The sequence below is a fragment of the Seriola dumerili genome, unplaced genomic scaffold, assembly GCF_002260705.1.
Source record: "Seriola dumerili isolate Sdu_G_001 unplaced genomic scaffold, Sdu_1.0 BDQW01000088.1, whole genome shotgun sequence".
NCBI lineage: Eukaryota > Metazoa > Chordata > Actinopteri > Carangiformes > Carangidae > Seriola > Seriola dumerili.
This window is the reverse complement of record NW_019174343.1, coordinates 10,115,924-10,137,093: the sequence shown is the minus strand read 5'-3', so window position 1 is coordinate 10,137,093 and position 21,170 is coordinate 10,115,924. Positions and strand designations below refer to the sequence as shown.

The window sequence follows — 21,170 nt, the reverse complement described above, 5'->3', positions numbered from 1 at the left end:
AGGAGAAGGAGGTGACACTAACACTCTTACCTTCTGCCTGTGATCTTTTTAATTCAAGTTACTGATGATCATGTGCAATCTCATCTGTAGCTCTCTTATTAACCTACCATTGTGCTCGTTGAACAACTTGGAAAATTTGTCATCACTCCGACTTGAACTCATTTTAGAAACTCTCTACTTTTATCTTGTTTAGTAAATCTTTTATTGTTACTTGGAATCATATTTATCTTTGCCAGGAATTTGTCTTTATTGTTTTAGAAAATGGACGCCATTTTCCTTAGATTATTTTCAGGATTTTACCACTAGAAACAGTTCATTCCTGACGTGTAATGTTTATTTTCTGATATATTTTTTACAATGATGTAAAAGTTTACAGTTATGTATCTGCAAACTGTTGTATAGTTTCTCTCTGGAAACATGTAGGTGATGCAGTGTGTGAGGAAGTGATGTGCAAAGTTTGAAGATGTCTGAACCGCTGTGGTGGAGAGAGCGATGGCTGTAGTATGACATGGGTCTAAAAATAAAGATGAGCACCAGTTTAGCAGAAGAGTCCAATTACATATACATACTCATGTTCATACACTGTTACGCAAACATGAATTACAACATCTAGTATTTCCTAATTCATTTTCATTACACCAACGTTATTAGATATACTGAGCTCATCGCTATCAGTTGTTTCTGTCACTATGCTGCTGAATCTTTATGTGCAAATGTCAAGTTACAGGTGAAAATAACTCTAGCACCACCACATGCCACACAAGATAGAGGTTCACATAGCTCCTTGGGAGGTTATCGTACAATACATTCACTTGTTGTTTCCCATGGTGCATACAGCTAGTTTTACAGGCTTGGTCAGATGGCACACATTGCCAAAGGTGTGTCTGTCTGACAGGGAATGTGCCATGCTGTGGGTTATGTGGCCTGCGTGTACATGTGTACACACGTGTGCAAGCATGACCATTTCCATAAATACATATGCACTGCAACATGTAAATATGTACCTGTGCTGTACATGCTTAGTTTCGTCCCATTCAAGCTGACAGATGTCGGGAAAAAAGATTTTTTTGAAAAGCACACTTGTATGACATCATTTCATCACTGTGTGAACACAGTGGCTGATCAGATGGAACAGCAGAGGACACTCGGACACTGGTCTGACACTGTGCGTCCCTCAGACAAAAAGAAACAACTGCTGACTCCAAACCTGTCTCCACCATACCAATTTAACTAGTTCCCATATCCCAATATTAATACCATCGGAAAGTGTAAATAATACTGAATTTAAGAATGTGTTTATCAGATCTATCTGTTCAGATATGACTCGGAGAGGGAGCATCATCTTTTTACGCAAATTGCAGCAGTCAGGTTTTAAAGTTCCTTAATTGCCTCCATGAGCTGTCTTCACCACTGTTGACTGTGTTGATAGGTGGGACAAATTAATGGGCCAAACTACTATAACTAACTTCTGTGTTGTTTTTAGAACAACATGTACCTGTCTGTTTCACCTCAGGCAGTAATCTTTGCCCCCGTGTTGAAAACCCCTGGAATACAATATGTATAACATGTACTTCAGCTAAATTTTTTAATGAATTCTGTTCAATTAAATGTAATTGCCTTCTGTATTATGAAGATATAAGAAAGCAAATTTTGATATTCTCAGTGAAGCATATAAGGTGTGTTTAAATAGTCTTTAATCATCCACTGATATTAATTTATGTGTTTATGTCTCAATTCTGTAAAGAAATCCAACAGGGATTTAGTTTCTTGCCGCTTAGTTTCAGTATCATATTACACCCACTGTGTTGTGACCAGGTGTAATACCAGTGAATTATATTTGGCATGTTGAAAGGGAAAGCTCACATCTCCACCTGGACATACAGCTTCAAGTTTGACATCATGTGAGGCTGGTTTAAACATAATTTTCAGGTTCTGCTGAGTTGTGCTTCTAAAACACTCATAAATGAAAGGATTGGCTGTCAGATTGATTCTTCCACAGTGACTCATTCAAATGCAGCATTGTCTGCTCACTCCACCCAAGAACTGCCCAAAGGGACAGGCAAGTCATAGGTGATGTAAAACCTCAGTGATATGACTGGAATTGCACTTTGCACTTGTCTTTAAATGTCACGCAGATGTAATGACTTCAGTTATGCAATTTTTTCACTCCGTCTTTGTGTGCTTTTTCTCATCAGAAAGAGCATTAGAATTTATTGCAGTCTTTCCCCTTTTATAATTTTCTGTGTGTTCCTGTGTCTTAAAAAAGAACTTGGAGGTGAGGGTTCAGAAAGCCAACACCCATCCCTTAAGCTTTAGCAAATCTGTTTGTCATGTGTTATGCAGAAACACTCCTTACATTCCTGTTTCTTAAAGACACTTTTTGCTGTCGTTAGTCTGTTTTGATATGAAGTCAGATGAAATCCCGTTCGTTTGCCACAGACGGTTTTGTTTGGCTCAGTCAGTGGCTATTTATTGATATGTAACATTTTGACCGGGTGACCAGATGTTGAAATCACCTCAATCTAATCAATACAACTACCTGCTTAAGAGGTTATATTGAAAGTTTTCAGCTCAGCCGGATCTCCCTTTGCAGATAGATGATGCAGATGTAATATAAAACTAAAGTATGGTCCCTCCCTTTATTCTCATAGGCAATTAGTCAGGCAGGATAGTTGCACAAGCTGTGCTTTATTGCTGATTGCACACAAGAGGTGTGTACATAGCTGTGTGTATGTTTCTATGCCTGTGTGTGCTCAAGGCCTGTATATCATTACAAATTTGGGTGTGTGCTTGTTGATAAGTAGCTCAGATAGGGTCTCAGATAAAACTGAGGGTTGTCTTTGGTACACTGTAAAAAATTGTTTTACATACATGCCCATGTGTGCATATTTTTATGCTTGTGTGTGTGTGTGTGTGTGTGTGTGTGTGTGTGTGTGTGGAAGAGGTATCTGTTTCCCTGAGAAGCAGCTCAGATATGGCCACTCATTAGGTGGGTGTCAGTCCATGGTCAGCTCACTTCCCTTTATAGCCCAGAGAGTTACAACCCGGCCTCTTGTGACTTCCACGTCTGAGCCTTCCCCCTGCCCCGACCACGCCCCCCCTCTTGGTCCCTCTGCCCTCCCCCTCTCTCTCTCTCTCTCTCTCTCTCTCTCGCATTCCCTTCCCTTCCTGTTGGAAACATGCTGAAAGCCGACAGACAAGGCAGAGGCTGACAGACACGCACACATACACACACACACACACACACTTGGAGGCACTTTCTGCCAACATGGGCCAGATACTGAGCTGGATCCGAGGCCCACGGGACAACCCGGCCCTGCAGGATGTGGCTGTGGAGGAGCAGGTGTGTGCCAATGTGTGTATGTCTATGTGTGTGTGAGTGCTAGTGCCATGGTATGTGCTGAGCAACTAATCTAAAAGTATCCACGTGTGTTTTGTTTTGTCACTGTGAGCCAGTCTGTAAATGTAAAAGTATATTTGCAGTTGTTTGCTGTTACTTCTGTTACTGTGGTTCGTACTGCATGTACAATGAAGGACTTGTAGAGGAAACACACATGAGGAGGAAAACTGTCTTGGCTCTAATCCAAGACAGACCTCACTCTCACTCTGTTTCTGCCTCTGTCTCTGTCTCTGTCTCTGTCTCTCTCTCTCTCTCTCTCTCTCTCTCTCTCTCTCTCTCTCTCTCTCTCTCTCACTCTCACTCTCTCACTCTCTCACCCTCTCTATCTCTGTGCTGGAATGTGCCCCTTGGTCAGCCTCCATGAGCTCAGTGTGTTTTGTAGCGGTGAGGTATTAAATCAAGGCTGGGGCAATGCCTGCAGTGTTTGTTACCAGTTGCTAGAAGCACCAAACCACAAGGAAAACCTGACAGATCCCTGTTAGTGATGTTGTTTTGAAGGTGATGTGTGTGTGTTTGTGTGTGTGTGTGCAGAGTGTGCTGAGAATATCCTGATTTTATTTTCATAGAAAAAGAACATTGAGGCCTGTTTGGAAACCCTCACAGGAGAGGGTTTTGATTTTTCTGTCTCGCCCAAATAGCTTTCCCCTGTGATAATCTGCAGCATCAGATGGAGCAAACGTAAAGGGTGTGTAGCTGGAATAATTAACAGTTTTGTTTTTGTCTTTTTGCACAACTTTAAATTGTATGTACTGTAGGTCATATCCTGTAGCCTCAGCGTCAGTATCTTTTGTTACATTTTCCCTGGCAGGGTAGGCCACTGCGTGTTGATATGTGACAGGTCTACACTGGCTGTCCTGATGTCACTACTTTATCAGGGCTGTGTTAGTTTGCTCTGAGTCACTTTATGTGTGAAAGGTTAAATAGCAAATGTGCACAGGGTGCACAGATAGACCTTTGGATTTTTGGTGGGAGTTTTTTTTTTTTGTTCTGTTTTGGGCCAAATCTCTGGACTGTAGCAGTCAGCCTCCCCCACAACTTACTGTCATCTGGCACCACAATCATTATAATGACAGGAAATGGCCACTTGGGAAACATATCTTGATCGCGTGTGTATATCCATCAGAACAAAGTCACAAAATGACAAGAAGACAGTAGTCGAACACTCACACACATGTAAGTATACTTCCTCTCTGTAAAACACGCATATCCATTATGACCTGAGTGGATGTTGTACACATCAGTCTTGTCTTTTCATGTTAATAGACAGCAATGTCAGTGCTGCAGCAGGTTTATAATTGATGTCCAATTTACATCATGTACTTCAACGTCATTCAAAACCTACTGAGAACAATCTTCTAAGAGGTATTGTAATTAAACAGTAGCACTTTTTTATACAGTTTTAATTTTGAAAGTTTTAAAGTCTTTTACTTAAATAAAAGTAGCAATACCACAGTGAACAATTACTCTGTTACCTGGCCTGTGATGAACCTGCAGAGAATTATCACCTGAATCTGCAGCTGCTTGAGCTTTGTAGTGAGTTTCAGCTGTTTAGCTTCAGTGTTGTGGTTCAGCTTCGTTTTCAGCATCAGCATGCAGCTGTTTTCAGTAAAGAAGCTTTAAAATTCTACTGTATACTACCTACTCAGCACCAAACAGCAGACAGACACAGTTAGAGACTAGCTGGGGAACATAGTGGAGCATTCAGCAGCTAGAGAGCCACTTATTTCCCTCAAGAGAGTAGAAACCAAACACAGAGCTAAAGGGGAGGGAATATTGGACTTACATTCATCAGGTGGCCAGAAACATGACTCCAAATGTTTCTCCATAACTGCTGGATGCGTAAATAAGCAGCTGTTTTCTAACAAGTTCATAACATGTGAATGTTGTGGTTGCAACCTTTAAGGACTGTCAGCAAACAGTAAAGTATCAGAATGGCTGACGAAATTGCCTCTATTTATGTTACATTACTTATATTATTGACTTATTATGATTAATGCATTATGTAAGCAGGAAAAAAAAACCTTTCAAAAAGACTACAGGCATGAGGTAATAAGCTGTATTGATGAGAGGCTTCATCATGTGTAACACAGTAATAAACCCTCAGGCTGTGTGTGTTGTTTGTGCCTGAAAGACAGCAAGTTGTGTCACTGTTTACACATATCCTGCACAGCTAAATGTTATCCACCCATTTCCCGTTAAATGTGTTTTTAAATGTTGGTGTCTTGTCGGCAGGCTGTGTGTTATTTCCCAGCACTCATTGGGACTTGTGCTGTCAGATTTCTGACTTCACTGTCAGTTTGGCTTTAGCTCAACTGCTGAACCAACCATTGCTCTCAGGCTTTTGTTGTGTGAGTTATATAAAAGTTACTCCGGGAGAGTTTCCAGACCTCTGGGCTCACCTGGGAATGTGCTTGTTGTTTAGCACCAAACTGTTTCTGTACATTTGTTCTGCTGTCTGTTTACATCTGCCATGCTTGAGTAAAGGCTGGTGCTTGAAGCCACATGATCTTTGTCCCAGCAAGTAAGGATAGGTAATGAAGACCCATCAGCCTGACGCTTACTGGAACTTGTAATGTGATATAATGATTGAGATTCTTGGTATTATTTTACATAAACACATGAAAGTGTAAAGCTAAAGTTGTTGATGACACGTTAGCAAGCTTGTTTAGCACATTGATGCACTGATATGTTATAATGATTAAAAAATAAAACAACTTGCTGCTAAAGCATATTTACATTATCCTTGTTTAATCAAGGCCGTCTATGTTCTCTGTGTTTGATTTTGATATTAGGTTGTAAATACTTTCAGTGCTGTTCAACAGTCAGCTGTCATGTCTCAGATTTCCGAGCATCTCATTAGCACCTGAACATACCATAAGTCAGCAATAGTTCAGGCTTAAAATGTATGTAATGCTTCATGTAAGCCTGGACCTTAAAATTCACTAAAATTATATAATAACATATATAAATAAAGATAAATATGTAATAGAATCTGTAGCTCAAGCAAGTTTGAAGTCACATACATACAATACTGGAACCACCAGAAAACAGGAAAACACATTCAATATTGTTTGCACTATTGATTGCACTATTGTTTGCTTTAAATGTAAAGAACACAGTATATTATCTAAAGAAATGGAGTGCATAGTTGGTCTTTTTTCAGTAGACTATGTTTTCCATGGATTATTTCCATGTATGTTTTGCTAAATATGAAACTTGGACTTAGGAACATACCTGACAGAGGGTAAACTATATGAAGGTAGAGAAATGAACTGATAAAAGAAAACAGTTTGTGAGAGAAAGTTAAATTTACCTTGGCGCAGACAGAGACTGTATCTCCCACTGAGTAAAAGAAGAAAAGATCAAATATTGCTATTATATTTGCTTTTTTTCAATGCAAACTATGCCTGCACCAGAAGACACCCAGCACACAGATTATATAGAGTATAGCAAATAACAACCTTTTTAAATTAATGTGAAAATGTAATAACCTAATGCACAGGTGAGCTAATAAAGTCCAGCGGAGGATAATGTAGAGCTGAGCCTTAAACCTAATCGGAGTTGTAAAGTATTTTATATTTTCAGCCGTTAAGGATCAAAGAATTGCAAAGTTTCCTCCCCTTCCTATTTTAAGCATCAAACAGTTTTGTTTGCTTGGGTCTCACAGACAGCACAGCTTCGAGGGGCACTAGCATGGCTATTGTTCTTTCACACAGGAAACATATTACTGAACATAATATATGAATTTGATCCATTCATTAGCTAATATCATTGCTTATTCCCTTGAAGTGAGCTCTTTTTAGTTCTCAACAAACTGATGTGAAGTCACCTGATGAATGTAAGTCCCTTCAGCTTAGGCTCCAACTCCTGAAAATGTGTTTGAGTTTGTTGATTGGCGCTGATGTTTCTTGTTAAACCTGTTATTTGGTTATAAGCAAGTAGGGTTCAGTGGGTTATCACAGATTTTTTTGTTAAAAAATCCCTAACCCTGGATTTACAGTAACTGACTTTTTCACTCACTGACCCTTTCTCTCTGGTGTGGTCGATGTCCACTAACTTCTGAGAAAAATATTTTGGTCTTTAGCTCACTGCATGTTTTATCTAGTTTCATCACCTGCTAGTTGCTATCTTAGTCTGCTTATAATTGATGTCAGCCAATCAGTATGATATGTTTTTCAGAGTCTGTGTGCTGAAACAATTTGTCTGCTGCTGCTGGGAACCGGTTTGGTGAGAGTTGTAAGACTCATCCATACAAACAATGAGTTAAACAGGCTAAAAAGCTCTAGAGATGCTGTGATCTTTGTGGTTTATCACTGCCAGTGACCCCTTCCACAATACACACAGTATTTTGATTAATTGTTACAAGCTCATCAGATCAACTCCCAACTTGATCTGTGTCACTGATTTTTCTATAGGAGCATTATTCTGGTTGGTCAAGTTATCCAGGCTGTTCCTCTCCTCATTGTTTTTGCACAGTCAGCCTTCACATAACAAACAGGTTTTTCATTTGTAGGATGTAGAAGCACACGGATTCCCTGTGGCAGCCTCTGTTCATGATCAGACAAGACCTGATTCATACACTCCTCTAGAACCTCCAGAGTTTTTTGACTAAACACATCTCTATCCTTTTATCTCCCAGTTCTACCTGTGTGTTTATATCATAAACATGTTTTTTACTGTGATCACTTGCCAGCAAAAGTATACAACATCAGCCCTTTCCCACAGGCTTAGTTTAATAAACATGATGCGATAAAAGCCTCCCACTTAGTTGGCCTGTGAACTCCTAGAAAAAGCATCAAAGTTTCAGACTGGAAACCCCCCCTGTTTACAGTTTCTGAGTTCAGATTGGTCAACTCCTCTGGATGGGTGGGTCTGCTTTTGTTCATTATTTGTCAGCAAAGATAAGTGTTACCAGGGGTTACCAAGTAAGGCGTTTGGATGCTGTGTGAGCATGCATGTTTTCGGAGAGAAATGTGCCAGCTCTCTCTCTCGCTCTCTCTCTCTCTCTCTCTCTCTCTCTCTCTCTCTCTCTCTCACACAGACACAGACATAGACAGACAAATAGACACTCTCTGGCTCTGTTGTGTTTTGGAGCGAGTCGGGGGCAAAGCTGTTAAAGTAGATTCATTATGAAAGGCCTTGGAAAAAGACAAATATTTTTGCCATGGGAATGCCAGGGTAGGGATTGTGCAACAAATTGGAGAGATCTCTAGTCTGCCTCCTTTTCCCTTTTAAGATATTTTTAGACCAATAAGATTTGTCAGACACAAGACGGACTGTTGACCTCGAAGAATACAGAAAAAACATCGACCATATCCATTCCTGAGCTGTGTGTATCTTTATTCAAGGTGGTGATTCTGTGTTGTAATGATCAGGTTGCTTTGGCTGACGTTTAAACAAGTCTATTCACGTTCACGACAGAAAAGCTTCCACGAAAAATAAAAATCTCATAACTAGAGTTTATTATGAGGTAATATAAAAAGGAACCAGTGTCTGTCTGTTTGCATACTTTCAAATTAAAATAAATCTCAAAAGCCAAATTCTCGACTAAATACAGATCAGATAATGCTAAAAAAATAATACTGAAACTTTTTGTTCTTTTTGTTGCTTCATCATTTGTGATATAGCAATTTATTGTGTGTTCCTTTGCTTATGGCTGTTATAGTGCAGACAAAACAAGCATGACACACATGCAGTATATGTATATATGCTAGTCTTGTGTTCATACGACATAAAACAACAGATTCATACATGAGCTGACAGACACAGTGAGTCTACACAGCAGTTTCAGACTACACACTTCACAATCCTCCATTCATTTTCACCTAAGTGCTATGAGTATTTTTAGACACAAGGGGGTGCCGTTTTTCAAAGCCCTCCTTTATCAACATTTTATACATATTTGACATGTGTGGACTGTTTTATCTGAGTTAATCAAATGTCTATGGATTAACTGTAGAGGGTCCTTAACTATCAATTATCAATGTGTGTGTGTGTGTGTGTGTGTGTGTGTGTGTGTGTGTGTTTGTGCAGAGAAAGGAGAGGTTACACTGCTATGTTTTTCTAAAATTCTTACATAACCTCTGGCTGATGTCCAGAAGCTGTGTTTCCTGTCTGCTCCTATGTCCAGGGGCTACTTTGAAGACCCACAAGAGGCCAGAGTCAGCATGTCAGAACTTGTGTTGATGACCCATTCATTTTTTTCCTTGCAACTTTGTCTTTCTTTAATTTACAGCATTTCTTTCTCTCTGCTCAGGCTGTCTTGGGGTGTGGTGTGGACTGCACTCGATGTGATAACCCTCCCTCTCTTCTTTTCTTTCCAATCACACGCACACACTCTCTGTCTCTCTTGTTTGAGTGGCTCTGAGGTCCAGATTCCTAAGCAGTGAGTCTGTCAGACACACCCAAACACTGCCAAACAGCACTGCTGCAGCAAATCCTCTTCTGCCTCATCACTGCTTCATGCTTCAACTCTGCCTCTATTATAACTCTTCCTACAGACATTTTGCTGCGGGCCATCATGTCTGTTAGTGAACTGCAACATCGACTCCTTACAAAGCCCACCCTGACCCAGCCCAAAGTTTCCCTCATGATGACTTCTTTATTTTTCCTGGCAGGCAGTGAGCAGTGGGTGGGTCCTTGTGTCAGACTGTCCAATCTCACTCTGCCTGCTCTGTTGCCTTGTGGCAGAGGAGGTGGAGCCTAAGCAGTACAGGCTTGTTGTGCCTCTTCCTAGAGGGCGGAGCAGCAAGTTTTTTCACCACTGGGTGTGTGTGTATGTGTGTGTCTGTGTGTGCGCGTGTATGTGTGCTGTATATGTGTTTACAAGTGTGCGTGCGCGTGCGTGTGTGCTTGACATACAGAGTGGACTTAAGTGTTTCCACAGCGGGAATCTAAGGTAAACCGGCCTCAAGAGAGCATCTTGGTAGTATACACAGCAGCTTATATAGAGGATACACACTCACAATCAAACCTATGGTATGTATCTGGACACTATGCTCATTCGTATGTAAATTCCTGTGTGTGGAAGGGCTTCCTGTTTGATACCTGTCGAACTGTCAATTTGAAGGCTGTTGTGTGGCAGGGGCAGTGGCTATGATCAAATGGCTGGAGGCTTATTAGTCATGTGTCAGCATTAAACAGCAGTTCACCATGTTCAGTGTGTGTCGTGTGAGCAGAAGCTTGTGCTTTTTACGTGTCAAGTTAGGGAAAGTTGGCAAAGATTACTGTGTTACTGTCACTGTTACTTTTATGGACCTTGACAGCAGTTATTGCCAAGGCAACAACAAAAGGGACCAAATAAACAGTAAACAATCAACACTGTATTTATACTGAGGGATACTGCACTCTAATCAATGTTTTATTCATTTGCTGGAAACTAAATTAAACCTAGATGCTCGAAATTAATACAGACACCTCTGTAAGTCATGATGTGCTGCTTTTTGTTGATAAAAGAAAACTATGCACCTGATATGACAAATATAGTACAAATATAGCAAAATACAAGACCAGTGCTTCTTCTTTTTGTCTGATAACTGATCTTAAATTCCTCTGGATCTTCAGCTATACCTATGCAACCTGGCAATGTGCATATTAGTTTGCAGCAGAGTGCTGAGAGAATAAAACAGTAGTACAATAGTGACAAAAAAACATATATTAACCTTGTGCAGAATGAGGACGATTGCAATGTGATGAACAAACATGAAACCAGAAATGTGCTGTAAAAGTACTATAGTTGTCTTTCTCTAAGATGGCTGTGATGTGACAATAAAGCGTGTTAACAGCACAATATCAGCACAGATAGACTATTATATCAGGTTTGACTAATGACATCACTCTCAAGTTTACCCAGCTCCCTGTTAGCTCATGAACTCTTGCCTACAGCAATAATATTCATCCTTGTGCAGCTCTGCACTGAAACGGCAGTAACACAACAACTGTTAGCTCCCTTGCTACTTTTACACCTATGCTCCATATTCTTGCCTTGTAACATCGACGACAGCTTTCTACCATTGAGCTGTACTGATCCACATTATTGCTACTGACCACTTAGTTTCCAGTGCTATTTTAAAGTAGTGGCAGCAGCTAGCTAAGGAGCTGTTTCCAGCCATATTCATATGTGCGTGTTTGTGGTTTGTCGGGTGGGGCCCAGCATTAGTCATCAGTTTTCATAGCAGGGCTGAGCTAGTGCTTTAATCACTCTTGGTGGGTAAGACCTAGATATACTGCATTGTTTCTCCTCTTTTAATGGACAAATACATTGTTAGTTGTTTGTATCATCCCTCTGGTTGTTTTTGTGCTTTGGTCCTGGATGATCTGTGCAGCCATCATGCCCGTGTAAAACAGAACAACGACTCTTACAGTAAACCACAAGCACATCAATGTTTGAAATGGCTTCAGATGGCACCATACTGCCATTATGACCTTACTGCACTGTCACTAGTGTTCCAAGTCATATGATAGAGTCATTAGATCTCTGAAATCCTGTGTCTAATCTTGGCCACACTCACTTGGGCCTTAGCCGGCAGTGTGCCCAGCTCTCCCAGAAAGACTATGATGTAGATGTCCTGTCACAAGCTACGTCAGTCAGTGTAGTCCTCACTGGATGTTGCCAACAGTTCTTTGGTTCTGTCTATGTGCATGCATAGTCTATGTGTGTGTGTGTGTGTGTGTGTGTGTGTGTGTGTGTGTGTGTGTGTGTGTGTGTGTGTCTGTCTGTCTGTCTGTCTGTCTGTCTGTCTGTCAGTCATGTTTCTTACCACAACAATATGAGTGTCCTCCAACAGAGTGGGGTTTTGGTTTGAAGGATTCTTTTTTCACACTATCACACACATTTCACACTTGAGAAGCACTGATTTGACAACAGAATTCCCCTTTTTCAGTTGGTTTTGACATAAACTGTTTGCTTTGTCGGGCTTGTTGAAACCTGTGGTGATTTAAAACTTGTACTGGTATTTGTTAGAGAACACTGTTGGGCTTTATGTGCATATATGTAAATTTATCATGTGTTTATATGCACTGTTGTTTGTCAGTCTACAACTGCACAGGTTCACTGTCTCTCTCTGTGTCTGTGAGCTCTGAACTTCTGTTTAATGGCCTCCATATCTTCCTTGTGAAACAGATACATGGCAACTATCGGCCCCTTCCCTTACCTCAACAGAATTTCAATCAGGTACAGCCGTATGAAATTTATACCGTCTGCACACTCTGATTTTGTCTGTGTACAGGGCTTGACAGAATAACAGGAACACCAAGCATAATACCGTATAACACAATCACTTCACAATCTAAAAAATATGACTGCACAGTTGAATTAATCGTCACAGTCTCAATAAAAATATAATCACCTCATAAAGAAAGTATTTGCGTACAGGATACATATGATTTTATGGTGTTCCTGTTACTTTGCCCACCTCATTTAAGGCTGTGTGAGAAAAGCCCTGCATAAATCTTTTATAGCCTGCAGAGCCAATGTCATGAACCACTTGGGGCTAGCTTGAGTTCCCCGAAGGGGTTTTCTTTGTTTTTTAAGGAAAAGCTAACATGACCCTGGGAGTTTCTGTCCAAAGGTTAGTCACTGTACTTTACCCTCACCTCATTTTAACAAAAACATAATGTTAATTTTATTTGAATTTACCAGCTAATGCTACAGCTAGCATGACATTTTGATAGCTATTGGTACAGAAACTCAGGTGAAGATTTCAACTGATACTGAGCCTTAGCTCATGGGAGCTGTAGTTGTTAAATGGTGATGAAATAATTGTTTTGTTGTTGTTAATATATGGAGTTCGTATTTTTACTGGGTAGCACAGTAGTAGATACCCTTTTACCTTAGAATACGGGTAGAAAACTCAGTGTCATGTTTCTGCTTTTCCGGAAAAACAAACTCTACAAAAATATGTTACAGAGCAGAGGCTAACCAGGAGGGGCCAGACACCACCAACCATTTTTAAATGCTGCCTGGCGACACCTGTGCCAAACACATCGTACTTTAAGGTGCTCTTGCTGAAAACGGCGCTCAGAATGACATAATGCGTGAGGCATGTGCTTTTTTTAAAAGCATCTTGTACCGTGTGTGAACTGTTCGCAGTGAGTGTCTGTGGATGGACAGTCTTTCACCTGTAAGCAGAGAGCAGTCTGCTGTACAGGAGGTATGAGGAATGCAGGAATGCTGCAGTTTGGAGTCACTGCAGGCATAAAACTCACAATGCATCTGGGTGGGTCTCAGGTGAGCACAGAGTTCAGCCTGGTGACAAGACAAACCTCTGCTTCAGCTCTAGCTGTTCATCTGAAACTCAGGAATAAATGAAGGAATGATAAACTTTTTTTTTTAAATTAAAAAATGCCAGGAAGGTGATAACCCCTTTTATTCCAGAGTACACTCCAGGGAAAATACCTTTTTGCTTCACTCTTTGGCATGTTTATGTATTGATCATTTTTATGATACTGACAGCATGAGTCATCTTGTAAATAAGGTGATGTAGTCTCCCTCCTGTCTGTTATACTGTGCATTGTTTCCCTTAATGGACTGTGAATGAAATAAACAGCCTGTTTGTTTGCATCTGGGTGATTCACTGTAAGTGCTGCCTAACCTGTCTTTGTTAAATGGCATCTGTCACACAGTGAAGGCAGGACTGGTGATATACTTCTTCAATGGTTTTGGTGTCAGACTGAGCCTTGAGGGGAGACGACTTTGTTTGTGTATGGTTTTAAAACATGGTTTCAGCATAGATCCCCTCACTGACAGCAGTCCAAATGCATGTGGATGCTAATTTATGCAGTAAAATATAGATTTGTTTTGACTCCTAGTAGGATTGTGTAACAGGTCTTATGCTTCCAGCTCTATGTTTGTGGACTGCTCTCCACAAAAAGAGTTTAAAAGGCAAATGAGTCACCAAATCCTCTTGGCCAACTTCCTTTGATTTCAACTGAGACTTTAAAAGTTTGTATTATAACACACAATGGTTCCAAATCTTGGGAGGATGTGGTCGTTGAGTGCATTGGTTTGTTGTAATGTAAGTGAAAGTGTAGAGTATTGTAAGGATGTCATTTGTTTGGCCAGTGACACGTGATTTATTTATTTCCGATGACATGCCAGAAATCATTAGACAATAAGGGAAGCAAACACTTAAGTTACCACAATACTTTTAATTAGATGAAACTAAAACTACTTTTTCAGTTTCTCTTTAAATTATGTCAATGTTGTACCCGAGGCTGGATATCACACCTCAGTATCTCAGTAATGTGTTGACACAGTGCATGAAGTTTGGCTTATTTTGTTGAAGGAATAGTTCAACACATGGAAAATATGTTTATTATTTTCATGCCAGGAGTGTGATTGATACCATGTCTGTATAGTAATTATGAAGCTAGAGCCAGCAGCTCAGCTTAGGACTAACAATGAAAACAGGGTGAAACAGCGAGCATGGATTTGTTTATTACAAACTAATCTAAGTGTCTCCTGGCTGCAGCTTCTTTCACATGAGAGTGAACAAACAAAATCCTACTGTAGAAAAATGTACTTATATTCATTAATGTAAATTATCGAAATTTGAGCAATACCCATGCCTAGTTTGATCACGCAGATAAAAATTTCCCACATTCACTTCATAATTGTGTAATAAAAAATATCTTAGCTGGCGGATTTTTGTTTCACATGAATGCACGTGCATGTAAAACCTGGAAAACGCATCTGGAAGACACATCATGAGTTACCGTCCGACATGCTGTACCGCTCTGTTTCCTTTATTCAGTTGTTACAGTTTTATTGTGGTTACTAGCAACAATCAATATTTTTTGCAGTAACAGGAGCAACATGACTTCCCCTGTGGCTGGGGTGGGGTGGTAGGGTGCCCTGACTGCTTGTGACCTCACTTCCTCCTCTGTGCCATTTCCTCCCTTCTTTCTCTCTGTAAATAGCATTATGTTGACTCTACCAACTGTCAGCCAGTTAATAATACAATTATGTATGTATAAGATATAAAGGTGAACAAAAATCATGTATTTCTACTTAGACTAAGATTTTTCAAATGAATATTGAGTGTTTGAGGAAGAGCTCAAACCCCAGTAGTTGAAGCAAAGCTAGAGTTAGCATTTTGTATGATTTACATGTTCTCACCCTGAGCTGGTTTGTGTTATTTCTGTTAACACCAGTGTGTTAGGCAATCACTGACAGTGATGAGCTGCAGTCATTTCTAAATCAGAGGTCCCGGGTTGCAGATGGTTCAGAGTGGTGCAATTCATTATGTGCTCTGTCTTTCTGTTGTTCATCTCTCTGTTTTCCTTCACTCACTACAGTCATTCACAGACACACAGCCTGTCTTTACCCTCCATCCTGCCCATAACTAGAACATGAGGCACAGCTGGCCTGACAGTTTAACTCACCCAGAGGCTTATAGGTGCTTAGACATGCGATAATGATAATAGGCATAGACATAGTTTTCTGTCACGGGACTCTACAGTATCTGTCAAGAATACTTTGAAATGAATAATTACCAACCACACAGTGTAAGACCTGTTATCTGTGACCATACATTAGCATGCTTTTCAGTGCAGTGATTGAAAGCGTGTGTGTTCATATTCAAATGATCTCACAACTGTCTGTGATAGGTATGAACAAATGGAGAAACAGAGTAATGTTCACAAACAGGCTGGCTTAGATCCCTATGTACAACAATACAGCACCATACAATGCATTGGGCTGGATGTGAAACTAACAGCAATAATTCTGATCTGGTGTCAATGGGGTGGAGGCTCTGTGCTCTTAATTCACACCACCTGAAAGGACAGGGCTGGGCTCTGCAGCACACAGGACTCCACCTGGACACCACCGCACGCACAGCTGCCTTTTAAAAGGGAGTTCATTTAGCAGGTTACATCTGTAAGACTAAAAATATATACCATTTATCCCTCCATACGAACACACTGGATTAGAGATTGAGTGAGTATTATACTTGAGCTTGTACTGGTCGTTTAATACCAGGGGAAACACTGGATATGTTTTTTGCATGTTATCCTGTCAAATCATGGAGCTTGTTGCAGGTGACTCAGTGAGATGACTCACTGTACCTCACAGAAAGAGGGTTTGGGTTTGATCAATGGATATGGAATAAGTGTTAAAGCAAATTAGTGAGGACTGAATGTACATAAAATGGTTCTTGATGCACTGTCTTGGATTATGTGGCCTCTGTAGCCTGGTCTTGAAAATAGACCCTGGTCCTTTTGCAAACTTTGTGAACAGTGGAGACCACAGTTAATGGCTGAGAGTCATCATGATATAGAGCCAGCAGTGTTATCTGCAAATGATACTGTATGTCATCTCAGAAAAGCTATTTGTCCTCAAACCCAGGGTTAGGGTCAGGTCTTTTTTCAATTAATACTTTACTTTTAATGTCAATGAAACATTCTACATTTCTTGTTATTTAAACATTTTGACCTCATAACATTTTCTTAGGGTTAGGTCTTTAGGACTGAGGTCAGCAGGAACAGTAGTATGAGTGAGTTATGAAAGAGTTAGTATGAACAAACTGGATCTTCAGCACGAGCAATAACGGAACAAAAAGGAGAATCAGCTGCGGAAACTCGAATCATATCAGGAGGAAATCCAAGATCACAGCACCAGTGCTTCTGTGTGATTGATAGATTGTGCGTGAGGAAGTGCAAAGTGTGTGAGTGTTAAAAATGGCTGCACCACAGTCCTCAGCTGTCAGAGTCCAAACTGCCGACCTTGTTGAGGAAGGTTGTGAATGATCGCAGTGTTAACTTTACCGTCTGTGATGTCAGCTACCATCAGTGTTTGTCATCACTGTTGGCAGTTGCTGTGGCAACCACAAACAACAATAATACTCGGGTCTCTTTGCTCTCTGCTGACAACCAACAGTCACACCCTTCAATCTGGAATGTAGTGCTTGAATCCACCACCTCTGACTACAGTATGATGGATGGGTGGGTGATGGGTGATGGATGGGATTGTGAGTGTTTTTCAGCAGTACATGACGACAATGTAGTAGATGTGTATGTAAGGTTTCTTTCTTTACCTCTCTCTCTCTCTCTGTCTCTGTTTGAAGCTGTTGGGACATCCATTCATATATCCAGAAATTAGCTGCATGGAAGGTTTTGTTTTCCACAATTCTTGCCTCTTGTAAAGCCGAGATGTTGCTCAGTGTGAATCTTGAAGTGATTATGATGGTTTCTTGTTAGATTTTTCGCTGCACATGTGTAACTTTTCTGTCTTTGTTTGTCTGGTTCTCTCTGCAGTCGCAGCCTAGCCAGGCCACACCTAAACCGGCAGCCCAGGTCTCAGGTGTAAAGCCAGCACAGTTTGAGGTAGGAAACATTCCTCTGCAACACCAATTAACCTCTTCTCTCTCTCTCTCTCTCTCTCTCTCCTTCACTAAAGAAACTCATTTGTAAACTTCCTGTGTGTGTCTGACCCCCTGACCCTCCCCATTATCTGGACTATGTGTTGTATTGTTACTTCCTTTCCTGTTCCAGCACTGTGCATGTTTTTAATAGCTATAACATGTTTAAGTAGAACAAGGGTATAGGTGTAGCTGTGTCTTCTGAGCTGTAGCGCACAGAAAAGAAAACTTTTCTCTTCCTTCCATTCAAGCACAAGGAGGTAACACCCAGTTACTTAATGAGTGGGAAGCAGTTTGAACCCCCTAATGCTGTTCTCACACAAAGGATCAAAGTGATTGTTAAATTTGATCTGTTGCTGATTGAACTAATCCCCAGATGATAAGATAAATAAACCTCAGGAAGTGGGCATTTAAGAGTTATTTAACAGTATGTTTATCAGGAACTCAGCGGTTATACTGTTTATGACTACATGTCAGGTTTGCAGGTTTATTTGACGGATCATATTAACATACAAGCATGACATTTGTTGCTTGGAAGCAGTTGGCAGACTTCAACAAATACTTTTTTAGTTATTTGGCATAAACTGTATTTGTTAAATATCCGTCCAGTGGATTTATAGGACACAACATCAGGACACACTGGTCTTTCCTGGCCTAAATTAAAAATTTATTTATCTCTACTCTCTACTCCTTTATTAGTACTGAGTCTCTTAATGACTAGTTTTTGCATTGAAACAGTGTCGTCAACCTCTTCTTGGCTCCAGGACAAAGGGAGTTCACTGCCAAATTGTCTTTCAGTATTCTAGTATTTACTTATTTAAGGCCAGACAGTGTTTTGACAGAACAGACCAACAATACCAGCCTGAGATGTTTTCACTTGGCCTTCAACACCTATGCTTAGACATTGTCTATTGTGGTGTCTGGCCTGTAGAGAGCAGCTTTGGTAGGATATCTGGGGAGGTGCCTGTGTGCAGGAAATAGGTCTAACATTTAAAATAGTAATTAATCATGATGTGAAAGAAATGCATATTTTAAACTTACAGAGTTATTTATAGACTAAGCGTGTCGCTCAGCCATTAACCCCCAGCTATAAGTGACTCTTGTTAGCTGCTGACCTGGTGCCCCTTTTCATACCTCTTGTTGGGTTCAGCTACTCAAGTTTCATTGGCAGTGTATAAGAGCAGTGCAGTGCAGCAGTAGATGTGCATGAAGTGTACTGTACATCATATTGAGCCACAAGAACACATAGGCATTTTTTCCAAATTGTAATATTTACATATTCAAAACAAGAAAATAGATCTTTACTGTCTTTTCCACCTTTTCTTTACATTTAAATGGGTATTCCAGCAGTGTGGACTTGCTTTTCAATAATGTTGATGCTCTTACAAGAGAAAGATTTTTTTAAAAAGTCCAAAATATCCTGACTTTCAGTCTCTAGTATCACCCATGCTCTAAAAACACTGTTTCCTACATTTCCCATCATGCAACCAGTAGCGCTAGTACCAGTTTTCATTTGACCCTCCCTGCCTGGTACCCACTCCCACCTATTTCAAAAACAATTCCCCCAGTTTGTAATGGTTGGCCAGTGGTTCTCAAACTTTTTCACATCAAGGACCCCTAAAGTGGCACACAAGAGACCCCCATTTGATAAGATCTTGTCCTAGAGTTTGCCATCTGTTAAGATTTTTGCTTTAAGATGTTTTATTACAGAAAGTGTCATACATTCTGTCATTGTGTTACTTATGGATGGCATTATAGTGCGAATAAATTATTCTCTTTTTTGCTGGGGACCCGCTTAAGGACCCCACTTTGAGAACCACTGACGTAGGCTTTGAGTCATAAATTTGTAGAGTGCAAGCCCAAGTCTAGATAACCCTAATGATGTCACCATGATGTCACCAGGGTCTTTTTCTCAGCTCCCTCCAGAGCCACAGAAAACATTATACAACTGTTTACACAGGCTGAGTAGTACTCCTAATGGTGAGTAAACTGCATTGCAGAAGGCCTCATCAGGATCCGCCATGGCTACAAAGCCTGGGGTGGTTACCACAGCAACAGGCGGAGCCACAGGAAGTGGCGTCACGGCAGGAGGAAGTGCTTCATTTGGGACAGCAGGAAAAGAGGCACCTAAATCCAAACCAGAGGTAGACGGACTCTGGATGCCTAAATGAAAATGGAGGGGGCTTTTGGTTGTTCGGTGTGATGTAACATGAATCATCACTTCCTTCTATTGGTCTCAACACCTTGAGTGTGTGCTCAACACAAGGCAGCTCACATTTCTTCTTCACTGGCTTCATCAGCTTTTCATCTTGCAAAGTATTTTTTTACCTCTTTGCCTCCATTTTTACCTTTATACACGTTGTCTCTCTGGCTCGGCCGTCCACACCATCTGGATCTGAACACTTGTTGCTTCACATTAATATTCTCTCATAGCATCACGCTTGGGATGTTTGTTCTTCACAAAGCTGACGTCATCGATAACATCCTCATGGCTTTCTCTTAACACATGCTCCTTGGTTTGTAGACTAACACTACGCCGGCAGGTGCTACTGTTATTGACATGTCGTCTGCTGGGGCTACTGCTGTTGACATGACATCGTCAGGTGCAAGGGGCGGTCCTAAAGAGATGCCGAAGGTAATGATGTCATCATGGCCAAAGCGCTGGTCGGTGCTTTTTCTTGCTTTAACCTGAGTATCATTTTAACTTTGACCATTTTACTTTTTAGCTTTTAGATTCATTTCATAGCAACTGGGCAGCTTGCAGATACTTGGACCTGTCTATTGATAGACAATCCTTCATAATGAATGTGGTATTAGCTGTAATTTTTTTGTTGAGGTTGTGTTGTTGCCTGTGGACAGAAGGTGCTGTTAAAATGCTTCCCATGTGTTGTGGGAAACTCCAACATACATGATTTTTTTGTCAGCTGCCCAATAGCACCATTTGACATCTGACTACTTAATTCACATGATCAGCACCCAGGTTTGGTTATTGTATTGCTCATTGTCATGTGGGTTACATTTTTTTTTATGCAGCATATCTGGTCAATAGAGTTCTTCCCAGCAGCTGATACTCATGTCATTGCTTCCTCAATAAGATTTTTTAAATATTCTCTGAATGTAAATCAGTGTAATAAATGAAAAAAACAGAAGATTAAAGTAGAATGTTTAGAAAAAGTTCGGCCGTAGTATAAATTGTGTAATGTTTGTTTTAAATGAGCTTAAGCGTGAAAAAGCACCAGTATTTATCAGTGTCTGATCAGTGGTCAGATTAGTCTCAGTTCTGAATCCCAGCTAATCTGATTGGAAAATAACCCCTATTTGAAATTACTTTAGTATATTTTGCACTACAGTGACAGAACTGACCAGTGATCAGTGTACGTTCTCTACTGCTCTGTTTTCACTAACACCGT

General features: G+C 40.5%; 1 protein-coding gene across 18 annotated transcripts in view; it reads left to right on the top strand.

Moving 5' to 3' along the window:
* Nucleotides 1-21,170, top strand: part of cast (calpastatin) — a 36,276-nt gene that overhangs the window by 2,418 nt on the left and 12,688 nt on the right. For 7 of the 18 annotated variants that reach the window (XM_022744910.1, XM_022744921.1, XM_022744918.1 and 4 more), the window contains exons 1-4: nucleotides 3,190-3,343; nucleotides 17,657-17,725; nucleotides 19,761-19,904; nucleotides 20,285-20,395. In XM_022744910.1, coding sequence (XP_022600631.1) covers nucleotides 3,269-3,343; nucleotides 17,657-17,725; nucleotides 19,761-19,904; nucleotides 20,285-20,395 — 399 coding nt within the window. In that variant the 5' untranslated portion in view covers nucleotides 3,190-3,268. Of the gene's footprint in view, nucleotides 1-3,189; nucleotides 3,344-10,230; nucleotides 10,379-17,656; nucleotides 17,726-19,760; nucleotides 19,905-20,284; nucleotides 20,396-21,170 lie in introns of those variants that run through there. The other 11 variants (XM_022744927.1, XM_022744923.1, XM_022744922.1 and 8 more) reach the window with 7 other exon arrangements.